This window comes from Erythranthe guttata, chromosome 3 (genome assembly GCF_056151865.1).
Source record: "Erythranthe guttata isolate IM_541 chromosome 3, IM_541, whole genome shotgun sequence".
Taxonomy (NCBI): Eukaryota; Viridiplantae; Streptophyta; class Magnoliopsida; order Lamiales; family Phrymaceae; genus Erythranthe; species Erythranthe guttata.
In genome coordinates, this window is record NC_142535.1 from 15,042,543 (window position 1) to 15,056,050 (window position 13,508).

The following is a 13,508-nucleotide window of genomic DNA, read 5'->3' on the forward strand; positions in this document are numbered from 1 at the left end:
ATTTTAACCTTGCATAGATCCCCTAATTTCCATATCCAAAAATCTCATAGGACCCCTTCTCTACTAACCCGATTCATTTTCAAGAACTCATCATCTCTCACAAGGCAACCTGCGTACTTTCTTTAAGAACAAAAGGCCCCGCTTCAACCAATCTTCCACCAATCGACGCTTACATAAATCGAACAAATTTTTTGATGTCGTTTATTCAACGCCTACTCTAAGGCGGAGACGATGATTTGTGGCGGCCATGAAGGCCGAGTTCGCGACTCTGTGACAGGAAAAATAGAGATACGGGAAGCGAGAGAGTTGGCGCGGCGGAGAAATAAGAACACTAACAGACGAAAATGGATTCGTTTCGTCAAACTCGTCGGAGGTAATGGAGAATTTTTTAGGGTTGGGGGAGAGATAAGCAGCGGCAGATATGGGTGAGTGAAAAAGAACGACACGATTGAGATCTGATTAAGAATAAGTTTAAGATAACTGAAGGGTAATATAGATATAACACATATTAATATTTTAAATATTGATTTAAATTATTAAATAAGGGGGGTTTCACTAATAATGAAAATGATGTTATATCTACCTTAATTTAAGTAAATGTATTGGGGGGTTTTCACTAATTATCCCTAATTAATGTAAGTGTAATTATCAGCAAAAAAAATCAGAATTTTTGAAATTATTTTTGAGAATTAAAATTGAACCAGAAACATAATAGATATAATCGAAAAAATGATAGTAATTTTTAGAATTCGAAAAGAAATTACTTTATCAAATTCAATTTTTCAACCTAGCAAAATTTGTTCTAGTAGTTCCACCATTATTGAATTATGAATAATTTACAAAATCTTCACCAAATTTCAAATATATATATATTTATAAATATTTGTATATTATAATATTAGTTTCATACCCAAAATCAATAATGTGTTACATTTATTATATATCTGTAGTAGGGAAGTGGGTGAAGAAAAATAAAAAAACGAGTAGTATTTGTATATTCGTTGGACAATTTCATGTGCTAAGCATTGAAAGCCAAATAGTATTGAGAGGTGAAATACCAGAAACGCCCCTGAGATTGTGCGAAAACGATAAGGACAAAGAAATGACGTGAAAAACTGTCGGGTGGTGGTACTGTGTGAAAACAGAGGAGAGAGAGAGAGAGAGAGAGAGAGAGAGAGAGAGGAGAGAGAGAGGGGTGTTTTGGAAAACAGCTGTGGGTCAAATTCAATGGTCAAATCAGAATTCGGTAAAAAATCCGTGACAAGAATTTGGTACCAAACATGCTACTTTTTTTTAGCCATTTAGACCCCCCCTTGCCTTCACACCATTTCACTACTATATATATATATATATATATATATATATATATATATATATATATATATATATATATATATATGTGTGTGTGTGTGTGCGCCATTATTATTGACTCACTACACACATAAGACACACACAAACGTGTGTGTTTGTGTGTGAAAATTGTGAGAGTGAGAGGAAAGCATGCGGCTCACGCGAGTTCTAACTTCTAACTAAGATGGTGCTTGCTAAATTTTAATTAATAAAAAGAGTAATAATTTTTTTTGGAGTTAATTGCATCCAGCTCCCTAAAGTTTGTAAATTTCTTACATTCACTCCCTATAAAAGGGTGTTAACGTAAGTAATCTACAAATTGTAGGGGTGGATGTAAGGGATTTTTTTTCGTAAATAGAACTTACCTCAGGGGAACAATTGTAATTTACCCTTTTTTTGGGTTCATAATCTATTTTTAGTAAATACGGAAAATAAATTAATTATTTTTATATATAAAAAAAAGAGACGCTAAACAATCATAACCCAAATCATAACCCATCCTGACTATATTTTTGTATTTTTTTTAACCAATGACTCCATTTTTTCAACAACCCTAGTGTCATTGTAATTAATTTATTTTATAAATCACCCCATTTTTTTTTATAATTGAATACCAATTAAAGATCTACTAGAATCTTAATAGACAATGCTAATTCACAAATAAATATTCATGATTGTGTAGTATATTTTGTATTACAAAATCTATCTTTTCACCTATATTTTAATAATCATTTTCCATAACTTACCCTAAAAGGGGTTAAAATTTATAATACATTTCCTATAACTTATTTAGATTATAGTATTGAATTTATAATACACATTTTCTATAACTTACCCTAAAAGTACAACTATAATCTTAATAATTTACAATCTAGATTTGATGCCAAAGTAGTTTTACAACACTAACAAACAAAATCATCATTCCCTTAAATCCCATTCATGCACATACATATACATGTGCAGCACCACAAAGAAAGAACACTCTCTCTCTCTCTCTCTCTCTCTCTCTCTCTCTCACACACACACACACACACACACACACACACACAAAAACACACACAAACACACACAGAGAAATCTAAGAGAAAAGGGATGGTCTAGTTGCAGAGCATATAGATATATACAGCTGTAAGGGGTAAAGAAAGAAAAGAAAAAAGTTGAGCTAAAATGTCAATAAAGAGATAATAATTACACAAGTGAATCTATAGCTAGCAATCATCACTATTTTGATTATCTTTTTGCCTTTTAAGTGTTTTCACGATTCCAAATTGAACATCAAATGCATGCCTTGAATCTTTAACCCAATATTTAATTCTGCCATCATCACCTTTTATATATTAAAAAAAGAAAATTGCTTTTTATATCTAGAGAAAGAGCCATCATTGGCAACTTATAAGTTGGATATATTATTATGATCTTATTAGGCTGTGTGATTAGATTGTAGGGTATTATTGTTGCCTATACCTATTTTCTCAGTGCCTCCCCACTATTATTTTATGACTTCGCAACATTTTTAATCTTGTCAGTCATCATTTTTTTTTTCTTCCTATACCATATTATATATAAGGTAAATTACGAAAACACCCCTACCTATTCGTAATTACCAAACCCCCACAAGGTTAATTTTTGTGTTTAAAAAAATACCATAAAACAATGTCATGTCTAAAGGGGTAAAATCAGCATCTTTTCGGGAATAATCCATCGAACCAAAAAGATTTCGTGAAAAATTACACCATAATGGGGTCAGTGTAAGACGAAAACAAACGTCAGGGAGATTTTGGTAATTACGGATAAGTGGAGGTGTATTATACAACCTCAATTAATTTTACCTTGGTGTTTTATACAGACAGGACTGGAAATAATAGAGTACAAAAACTACTGAAAGCAAGTACAAAATGAGAGTTATAACAATCAGACCATTTTTGGGTATAGTGTGGTGTCTATCATATTTCAGGTATTGACTAAATTCAACCCATATTAAAGAAAGTATAATTGCCATTTTTGTTGATTATATATATAATTAAAAAAGTAAATCATTTAAATATATCTACGGTGGAAATGAGACTCACATATATCCTACGGTGGTGGTTTTGAATCAGATATAGGTTTGGTCTCTACTCGTTCATATGTGGATACATATTGGGGTGCCCACACGCACACATATATATTATATATATATATATATATATATTATATATCATCTCTACTGAAGCAGTACATGCAGGATTTCAGAGTGTGTCAAAACTAAAAACATGCTGGAAAAAAAAAATGGTTTTTAAGTTGGAGAAATAAAAGATAGAATTAGAAGTTACTTTGAGATTGGCATGTCCTGAAAACTTCGCCCCGCATAATATCGATCGGCATGTGGTCATGAGTGTACCTCTCGGGACCTAGATACATGCCCGTCTTTTCCAAAAGTTTAAGCCCTTCTTCTCTACCGAATCTCGAAGAGTAATGCTTGAGATATTCGATATCCTGTAATGCAACATTGCAAAAGTCTCGTCAACAATTAACCATTAAAAGAAATTTAATAAATTGAGATTATTTTAGCGCGTGTGGAGAAATATATATGGGTACTGAAAAAATAGTCTGATAAATAAATTTGCAAGGTCATATTGCTCTCAAAGAGCTCGAAAACGTCGTACAATACTTACAGTTTGATAAGGATATATTTGAAAATTATAACAGAAGTTACTTGAAAAAAATAAGGGAAGAGGGAAGTGTTCAAATAGTGTGTATTTCACAAATCTCCACTTGGTATTCAAATAGTTTTAAAACTTCGTATAGAACAGATAAAAATATGGAAGCAAATAACTGAACATTAAAAAAAACTACCTGTAGACCACTTAAAAGGCGCTCCAATCGTAACGAAGCAACAGGTTCATGTGAAGATGAGAACACCTGTCCAGGGTAATACAACACTCCATCACCTGGTGGAAGTCCACGCCTAAACTTAATCTGGAAAAATAATAATATTGATGGGATTAGTTAGGATTATATTGTCCATGATAATTTGAAATTCGTGATTGGTAATATCCCAAAAGAAAAAGAAACATTTGATACCGTAATTCTCAAACAAGGCCTCCAAGAAGGATCAAATTTTACCTCAGCACTAGGAACTGTTGCCCGTTCATAGCAATTGGCACCCCAATAGAGGAAACCGGTCCCACCTTCTTTCCATACACGCCACATCACCGCACGGTGTTGTGTGCCTCGCATACCCAAGTGCCAATTAGGCTGAGGGTCGGATGGTCCCATGCAAACATACGTCCACCACTCCTATATAAAAATGCATTAAATCACCACTAGTGCTGAAATGAATATTTAGTTGACGGGTTCTCAGATAGGAAGTTTAACCTCAAGTAGAAAAAAATGTTTATAATATTATAAGCCTCTGAACAGAATCAAAAATATATCTGAGGGCACACTAAAAACACATTACCTCACCATTTTCAGGCTGAATTTCTGCTATTATATCCTTCGCCAGATCTTCACGGTTGCCAATCACCCATTCACTGTAAGGGAAAACGAAACAAAAGTTCATTATTCTGATGATGCTATAATCTCCAAAATAAAATATTGAGAGCGTACAAATAATGCGCGAGTGGTAATGCGTGATTCTGGAATATGCTAAGATTCAGTAGCATCCGTGTATGCGGTGAGATGTTACTATACGTTACTTAAGCACTTGAAGGGACAAGTTTAAGACACAACACCTTGTGCAATATAATTGGGTGTGAGGGCGAAGAAACTCTGGAACTTTAAGAAAGGCCTCAAAGTTGTTAGAAGCCAGGGGTGCATCACTTGGACCTGCACTAGTTATAGACCTATCAGTACACATCTTGTGTAATGTTGTAGCTAGTATAGAAGAGTTCTCCTCAGGTAGTAATACAATCGATAAACAGGGCTACACACTAAGCAGATACTTGGGCAAATGAACCTAAGCTGGCTAGTTAATTTTACCAAGTTCTGATGCCTCCAACCATCATCACTGAATTACTTAACTGAGTACTCAAACGAGACAGACAGAAATTTGGAGAAAAATTATTACATGTGCTGGCTAAAGAGAAAGAAAGCTTGGCATACTTATCTGTGAGAAATGAAGCTCAACTAACACAAATTATATTAATCTACACTTGACTCGACAGAAAAGAATAACTCAAAATATACATCTATTGATATGGCAAAAACAGTATACGTAGTGAACTCAATAGGAAGGACAATATCTCATAGTATAACCCAATTTTTGAATGCAGATATTATTTTTCTGCACCTTATTGACCAATATTACCTGGTCGACGAGAATTTTAACTTTCACAGAGCCCTATCTGTTCATGTTCTTCATTCCCAAGGTCAAATTACAGTCTAGTAATGATCAAGAGTGCATGATAGAATGTTCAGGAAGTATTAGTTAATTACCGATCTGTTATGATTGGAATAAACCAAGGATGTAACCAGATTAGATGTATGAATTGCAAAGTAGATTTCTGCTGATTCTGTTCTTGAATTCAGTGGTGTAAATGTCATGATTCGCAATGCATTATAGAATTAAGAGACAACAAATTCCTCAAATTCATTTTTCCAAGTGCACTTTCAAATTCAATATCTAGTTCAGAAAGAAAAAAGAAAAGCACATAGAGAAAGTTGACAGATCTTTAACAAGATTTAAGAAGTTAAAAGGGATAAAATTGCTCACCGCAATAATAAGTCGTCATAATACGGGCATCAGGTGCGTAAGCATGAACCTCACTGGCCATGTTACGGATAGCTTGATAATGTTCAAGGTTCAGGGGCTGGATATGACAGAGTGATAGCCCAGTTAGAAGCAGCAGAAACAAGTAATTAAGACAGTGGTTATAACAGAGAAACATACACACTTCTAAGAGTCAAAATAAGTGCAGAGCATAAAATTAATAGAAATTAGAAAGAAGTACTGATAAGTTTTGGACAATATTCAGTACAAGAAAAAAAAATTGGTGGGAGAAGGAAGGAACCCAAATACAACTGTTCTTTTAGAAATGTGAACATTCTTGCATTTCTAGATGATGATACTCAGGTTTTTTTTTCATAACTGGTGCGGATTTATCTTGCAGTTACCCATTCCCTTTCCTGGTTCACCTTCTAATGGAATAGATCATTATCCTCATTTCCTCCAATTCCATTCTTTGAATTTGATTCCATGTCTGTCCTTTCAGTTATTCTTTTACCCAGACAAATAGTTAACGAAATTCTCCAAAACAAATGCACATTTAGACCTATCAAATCCTAGACAACTGAGTCGAGAACTTTTCATCTCCTGTTCTTACCTCATCCCATAAATAGAAGTACGCTTTTCTCCAATGATTCTTTGTTCTTAATATCTCAACTTCTTTTTGCAGAAATCCCTCCGCTGTATCGCCACTGACGCACATTAAGAGGAAAATATGAAACAATCCAATAAACTTAAAGAAATGTTAAATAAAATTAGCTAGACTAAGGGCAACTGTAAACGCACCAGGAGACAATGGGACTATATGGTACAGCATATGCTGCGAGCCTGGGATCAGAATAGTACTCATCTGATTTTGGATGATCAGCTGCACCAATATGGGAAAGTGTTACCGTACGCGCAAGTTAAAGAAGTATAAAAGTAGGGAAATCAAATCTTGATTTTGGTGTTGGAAAAGTCATAGTTTTGGGCGATTCAGGAGTTACAATATGCGCAGGTCAGAGAAGTATTATAGTACGAGGCAAATCAAATCTTGAATGTAGTGTTGGATAAGTTGTACATTTGGGCCAAATATATAGAGAATCATAGTAGTGTAATTAGTAGTACATGAATATCCAACAAAAAAATATTTTAAATAATGAATAACCCACACACTACAATCCGCAGAGAAAAGAAACTTCGCTGGATAGATTACTCATCCAAATAAATGAAATCAATCATATTAGCATCTCAGCATGTTACAGTGTGTTACCTGGCCATGGACATGTGTAAGTCAGAACTCGCATATTTTCACGCCACCTGCAAAAGAATGGGCTGATTTTGTATTGAAGCAGCCACTTGAAATGCTGATCCAATGCCTCATACCACTTGCTACTTCCATGCTCAACACCAAAACGGTCTTCAATTACTGTATCAGATATCTTTTCATAGTTAAGGAAGCTCACAGTCATCCACTCTTATTTACAATAAGGATAAAGCAGTCACCAAACTATCCGGAAAAAAAAAAAAAAGATACTGGCAGAAAATGATGTGGAACAAAAATTACTTGCATCACATTTCAGAAACCCCAAATGTAATGTGAATACTGATTTAATGTTGCATGCTAAACTTAGCATTTTCTGGAGTAACTTACCAAGAAAATATGAAATATTAAAATCACAACCTACAATTTATGATTAGAAAAAAAGGATAAAATTGGTAGACATTTAAAAGAGAACCCACCCATAACTTTGGGAACATAACAGTTACCACAAGAACATGAATTTAACTTTATATTAAGCATGATTGCAGGATACACCAATAACGGCTGGAAGAGAAGGCGTAGCTGGAAGAACAAAATCCCAGACAGTTAAACTTATCTTCACCCGGACAGAAAGGTTCGAAATGGCATCCTCGTCCATCATATCTACTGATCCATCATCTGAATATAAGTCCGAAAACGGTGGGGATAGAAGCACTCTTCTCAAGGACGAAGATGCAGATTTCACTCTCTCTAGCTAATATAGTAAAAGAAAGAGGACCAATTAGAAGACGATAGAAGAATCTGGTACGAACCAAGATTGACCACAAACACTGAAGATCATGTCAAAATCCTGTAGGAACATCTGGTAGTAATCCAAAATTGAGTGCAACAACTTGAGATCATGTCAAAATGTCCACAAGACTCACCACTTCGTCCAATGATTTTCCATCAATGGGCTCCACAACATCAAGACAACTCCTTAATTCTTGGTACAGTTGATTCCTTTCAGCTTTACCCAGGCATTGTGCTGTAAATCTGTGACAAGTCAGAATCAGGTATGCAGGTAAGTATATGCTGCTATTAATCAGTTCACATTAACATTTTCTAAACATCAGAAGATGAGACAACTAATGCTAAATTCCACTGCCACGAATTAATATTTAATTGAAGTAAAGAGGATAGACTATCACTCTGTGTCAGCTCTGGTAGCAGTAATTATGAATTCTCCTTCATATTGACCAGGGGGCTGTGTGTTTGGGACATCAATTGAAACCCAAATCGCAGTTGTTTCCCTGGAAAAAATATAATCATTTTATGAGTCATTTTATGATTGTACACTCATTTTCAGAATTCACTCTTAAATAAACTGAAAACTGCTTGTTTTCAGATGCAATAAATCAATACCCAGGAAAAAGGGTCAGTTGAGACAGTGGCACTTCAAGAGGTACAAGAGCATCTGGAATACCTAAAATAGGCACCACGCGCCTCACCTTCAATGACTCACCAACTACCAATCTGCATATATCCAAAATCACCATCATCATTTTTATTTCATTTTCCCCCTTCCGCACCAAAGAGAAACAGATTTTAATATTTGAGACAAACCTATCACCAGAAGTGGAGCAAAGATCAGCACATTGAATCTGCACTGTTCCGGCAATACTAGATTCAGCCCAAGAAACTTTTGGACGTATAGCTATCTGGACATTTTCCCTCTCATTTCTCGCTGCTAGAAGAGATATCTTCAAGGAAACAATGTCAGATAGAAGTCAGGATACTATCTTACGGATAATATATGACTTTTCAGAACTCATCCCTGAGATGATGATCGTAGCTAGTATGAAGCAGTCACAAATAAAAAGTACATAAGAGCATTGTTGCCTCAAAAAGTAAGTACCTAATATGGAACCAAACGCTAGATAGAAGTAAGAGGCATATATTAAAAGCAGGAAAAAGAGCATAATAGGTACAGCTTGACAAATGTAAACATTTGCTATAACACAGTTGATTTAACACAGTATTCAGATTCACATCCAAATGGAACCTCAAATATGGACTAAACATCACATCAACCAAAGGAATAATAGCAAGAACAACAACTAAATATAGAAATAATATTTAGTATTACATCCTCCGCAACTTACAGGCTCCAACGTACGAGGCATATCCTGCGGCCCAACATTAGCCGAGCTAGGCATGCACCATACATGCACTAATTCTGAAGAATGAACTTTCAGGGGATCAATTGAACCGGCAGGTAAATTTGAATCCCGTGTACCAGTTTCACTCCATCCATATGCCGTTCCACCGCCAGCAACACCCTCGACTGGCGGTACCACCACCTCTGGATGGCTCCCTGCACAGACCACAAATAAACACCTCTACTCTTTACTTCAGCCCCATCATAAATTAACAAATTCATTAGTCAGAACTGGTTTTATCATGAAAATCACAATCTCAAGTAAGCAATTCAAGGAAGAGGGAAAATCACCTTTTTCCCTAAACAAATACTTTTCACTAGAATAACTCTCAATTATAACAAAAACTGTGCTCAAATTCAAAATTAATCACTCAACAGCAAAAAAATCCCTAAAAGCAAACAATTGTAAGCAATCAACAGAAAACATATTACATGTATACAATTGAACCATCCGCAAACATATTTTGTTCAAAAAAACAACCAAATAACATGAATTCCGTAAATTCCAAAAATATATTTAACATCAACAGCAATAAAAAAACTTAGAAAAAAAAAAAGAGATTGATTCAGAATGGCACTGACCGGAGTTCTCCATTGGTACAGTTCCGGTGGTGATAACAACAAAATCACGAAATTTTTACGTGTGGGGCGGTTTTCATGTAAAGGAGAGCAAATTTGAAGAAACGATCAGGGCTTAAATTGAGTGTACTGATGAAGAGGAATGAGTCAGGAACAGTGGGGTGGCATTAACCGGGTGGATGAAGAACGTGACATAGATTTGATATTGACACTCCTGAAATTGCTAATTCCACTCCTTGAGATTAAAGCCTTGTTTGGGTATGTATATATATCCTAATAACTTTGCATTTCATTTCATTTGGCTTTTAATAAATAAGGCAGTTTGACACTTTGCTCCCTTGAAATAAAATTAATAGCACTTTGCACCCTCGAGACACAATAAATCATGTACAATGAATGCACCCTGAATGAATTTTTAAAAATTATATTTTATCACAAAATAAATTATTTTACCAAAAATAAAATAAAAGATCACTCAGTTGTTTCGTTATCAAGTTATTTCAAAATCATATTTTCTTCCAAAATTTCTACCTTATATTTTCACCAATTACAATATAAGATTGATCATTATTTTCACCAATCACAATATAAGATCCATGAATGGAATAATTTTAGTGATAAAAGTTTATTTTATTTTATTTTGCGAGAAAATATAGTTTTTTCATTAATCCTGTGTGATTTTTATTTTTTGCATTTGGTGCGCTCGAAATTAGGTTAGAGCTTGAATAAAATAAAATTTTAATTTGTTATTTTACACCCTGGAAATAAAATTTTGAAAAACCAATATAAAATGAAATTGTGTTATTATTGAATTCAGGGTGCATTCCGAATGATTTATTGTATTTTGAGGTTGCAAAGTACTATTATTATTGTTTAAGGTTGCAAAGTGTAATTTCAGGGCCATATAAGAATCCAATTTCCACCGATACGTTTAAGAATTCATCTTCACCGCCTTTTCAGATTTCACCCCGCCGCCTTCCGGCCGAACGTCTCTCTATTTGCCATCGGCCGCCGCCGCGGCGACGCCTCTCCACCCTTCCCCCAGTAGAGCCGGCCCAGCTCACATCTGAAAGAAACGCCTTATTTTGAATTAGGTATATTCCTATTGTTTGATTATTTATTAAATTTGTTGTTGTTTGTGTATATTTGATCTTTTATTAAGTTAAGAACCCTAATTCCAGATTGGGTATTTGGGTTGCTGCTAAAAAATCATACTATTATAGTTCAATACGCCTTGCTGAATTTCGTTCACTTCTTGCAATAGGCTTGATTTCTTGTTGTTTATGAATTATTTACAGAATTGGTAGAACTGAATTTTGTTGGGTAAACGAATTCTTTTTGTACCGAAATGCCAATACGGTATGATATGGTTTTACTGAATACACACCAATTACTGTAATGGTGGTTTCGTATTTACGCTCTCTGTGCGCACAAACCATAAACAGTAACATGCTATAATTCCAGTAGCTTTTCTTATTTTCCGATAAAAACTGATTCGTTGTTCGTCCAATCTTTGAGTATTGATCCCTTTGGCATCAAATTGGAATCATTAGACATTAAATCGACCTCCCACAGTACTTAGCCTCTGATAATCTCGTATTTTTGTAACTCCAATTGATGGTCGTTTCATGTAGATAGTTTATTTATTTATTTGTCGTCTGAATACTTGTGGTTTGATAGAAATGTCTGTGTTGCTGTATTGCAGAGGTTGTCATAAACTGTGTTTAAGCACTTAAGTGAAAATGGAGGAATCTGAGAAAAGAAGAGAAAGGCTAAACGCAATGCGAACAGAAGCTGCCCAAACACGAGAAACGACCCACCCTCACAATTCATTGGGTGGCCTTTCCAACCCTTTAATTGAAAGTGAATCTGCCTCTACGGCTCCACTTCACAATACTTCTTCAAGATTTGATTTTTACACGGACCCCATGGCAGCATTTTCCGGAAGCAAAAGGAGGAACAACGTCTCCCCTCAGTTCCCGCAAACACATTACAACACACCCCCTCAGAGTAATTTACTTATTTTACTGAAATCGCACTGATCCACAATTTTAGTTTACTAATTGAATCTTTATGGCTTCTTGTTTTAACTCTGTATAAATATATTCGATTGCTGCATGTCCACAGTATGAAAATACATTTTCTTTCTTTCTTTTTTCTTTTTTGAGAAGAATTTATTAATGGTTTTCAATGGCTATAACAGGACCTCTTTACGAAGGTATGTTACCACCGCCGCCGCTTTATCAGAATACACATGTCAACGCTCCAGGTCAGAGAATATCCCATGCACCGGAACCCCATTTCAGTGAGGGCCCGCCACCCCATTTCAATCAGGCCCCGCCGCCACATTTCAATCAGGCCCCGCCGCCACATTTCAATCAGGCCCCGCCGCCACATTTCAATCAGGCCCCGCCACCCCATTTCAATCAAAGCCCGCGAACCAATTTCCATCAGAGCCCACGACCCCATTTCAATCAGAGCCCGCGACCCAATTTCAATCAAAATCACGTTAACTATGCCACTCCGCCCAATTTCCCTCGAGGTGGTAATAATTTCACCAGCCCTAGTTTCCGACAAGGGGATTCTTCCCATACTAATTATGGTCGAGGCAGAGGTGAGTACAATAGTAATTCCCACAACAATTCTGGAAGAGGAGGCAGGGGTCGATCACAAGGCAATAGAGGGGCAGGTTCTCACAATTCAGTCTCGGCAGATCAACGGCCGGATTTGTATTACAGAAAAGAAATGGTGGAAGATCCATGGAAGATGTTGACACCTGTTATTTGGAAGGGAGTTGATGCCCTCGGTTCTGATCAATCATGGCTTCCAAAATCCATAACTGTGAAGAGAGCTAAAGTTTCTCCAGAAGCTGCAAAGACGTCGATTTCTCAGCAGAGCCTTGCTGAGTATCTTGCTGCCTCTTTCAACGACTCGACCGATGAAGCTGTTGATGAGCAGCCAGTTTTGTGAAGGATAAAGTGAGACTCTCTCTCATTCTCTCTCTCTATCTCCCCGAATTATAATGTGTGTATGCATATAGGAGAGACCTATGACGAAAAGCTTTAACTTTTAGCAGGATGAGAAATTAGCTTTTGAAAAAAATGATATACAAAATTAGAATGAGGGGATTTATGGATCAGTTCGAGGTTTATTACCTGTTTCATGTAGTGATTTTGTAGGGGTACCTTTGATTCTTGGGCTGCTGTTGTATGTTTCTTATTCACAGTATATGTACTCTGAATCAGTATGTATCGTATTTCTCTTCATGCTCAAAATTGCATGTAATAACAATTTGTGCCTGATAGAATATTGCAATTTTCAGACAAAGGAATTCTGATCGTTATCTCGCGATTCACGTAGGTGGAGTGATCTTAGTTTTAGATGCCCTTCGTAAATTGGAAAACACATTTTAAATATTGATTATGTAC

The 13,508-nt window shown here is 35.7% G+C and overlaps 2 protein-coding genes across 4 annotated transcripts; one reads left to right on the forward strand and one right to left on the reverse strand.

Annotated features, from left to right (window-relative positions):
- Positions 1-3,526: 3,526 nt before the first annotated feature.
- LOC105965838 (alpha-1,6-mannosyl-glycoprotein 2-beta-N-acetylglucosaminyltransferase) lies at positions 3,527-10,340 on the reverse strand. The gene is made up of 16 exons (XM_012990391.2): positions 10,084-10,340; positions 9,446-9,657; positions 8,907-9,043; positions 8,706-8,816; positions 8,492-8,593; positions 8,228-8,336; positions 7,855-8,055; positions 7,311-7,479; positions 6,845-6,926; positions 6,657-6,750; positions 6,047-6,143; positions 5,067-5,160; positions 4,793-4,865; positions 4,456-4,629; positions 4,186-4,308; positions 3,527-3,825 (listed from the first exon to the last, which is right to left on the reverse strand). Exons 1-16 carry the CDS (start codon positions 10,094-10,096, stop codon positions 3,652-3,654), a joined length of 1,965 nt encoding a protein of 654 aa, XP_012845845.2. The 5' UTR covers positions 10,097-10,340; the 3' UTR covers positions 3,527-3,651.
- A 643-nt stretch (positions 10,341-10,983) lies between these two features.
- Positions 10,984-13,407, forward strand: SIC (hydroxyproline-rich glycoprotein family protein). Of its 3 annotated transcripts, none has more exons than XM_088815618.1 (3): positions 10,984-11,174; positions 11,786-12,090; positions 12,284-13,407. In XM_088815618.1, exons 2-3 carry the CDS (start codon positions 11,823-11,825, stop codon positions 13,048-13,050), a joined length of 1,035 nt encoding a protein of 344 aa, XP_088671744.1. In that variant the 5' UTR covers positions 10,984-11,174; positions 11,786-11,822; the 3' UTR covers positions 13,051-13,407. The 3 variants fall into 3 exon arrangements, with proteins under 3 accessions (XP_088671744.1, XP_088671746.1, XP_012846656.2); XM_088815620.1 differs by having other exon boundaries at positions 11,014-11,174; positions 12,299-13,407; XM_012991202.2 differs by lacking the exon at positions 10,984-11,174 and having other exon boundaries at positions 11,214-12,090.
- The last annotated feature ends 101 nt before the right edge of the window (positions 13,408-13,508 follow it).

Excerpts from the sequence above, each read along its gene's own strand:
- LOC105965838 (XM_012990391.2), bottom strand. Across the intron at positions 8,594-8,705 it reads CAACTGACCCTTTTTCCTGG|GGAAACAACTGCGATTTGGG; the intron begins GTATTGATTTAT and ends TATTTTTTCCAG. Across the intron at positions 4,866-5,066 it reads ACCCAATTATATTGCACAAG|TGAATGGGTGATTGGCAACC; the intron begins GTGTTGTGTCTT and ends TTTCCCTTACAG.
- SIC (XM_088815618.1), top strand. The coding sequence starts at position 11,823 with ATGGAGGAATCTGAGAAAAGAAGAGAAAGGCTAAACGCAATGCGAACA. Across the intron at positions 12,091-12,283 it reads TTACAACACACCCCCTCAGA|GACCTCTTTACGAAGGTATG; the intron begins GTAATTTACTTA and ends TGGCTATAACAG.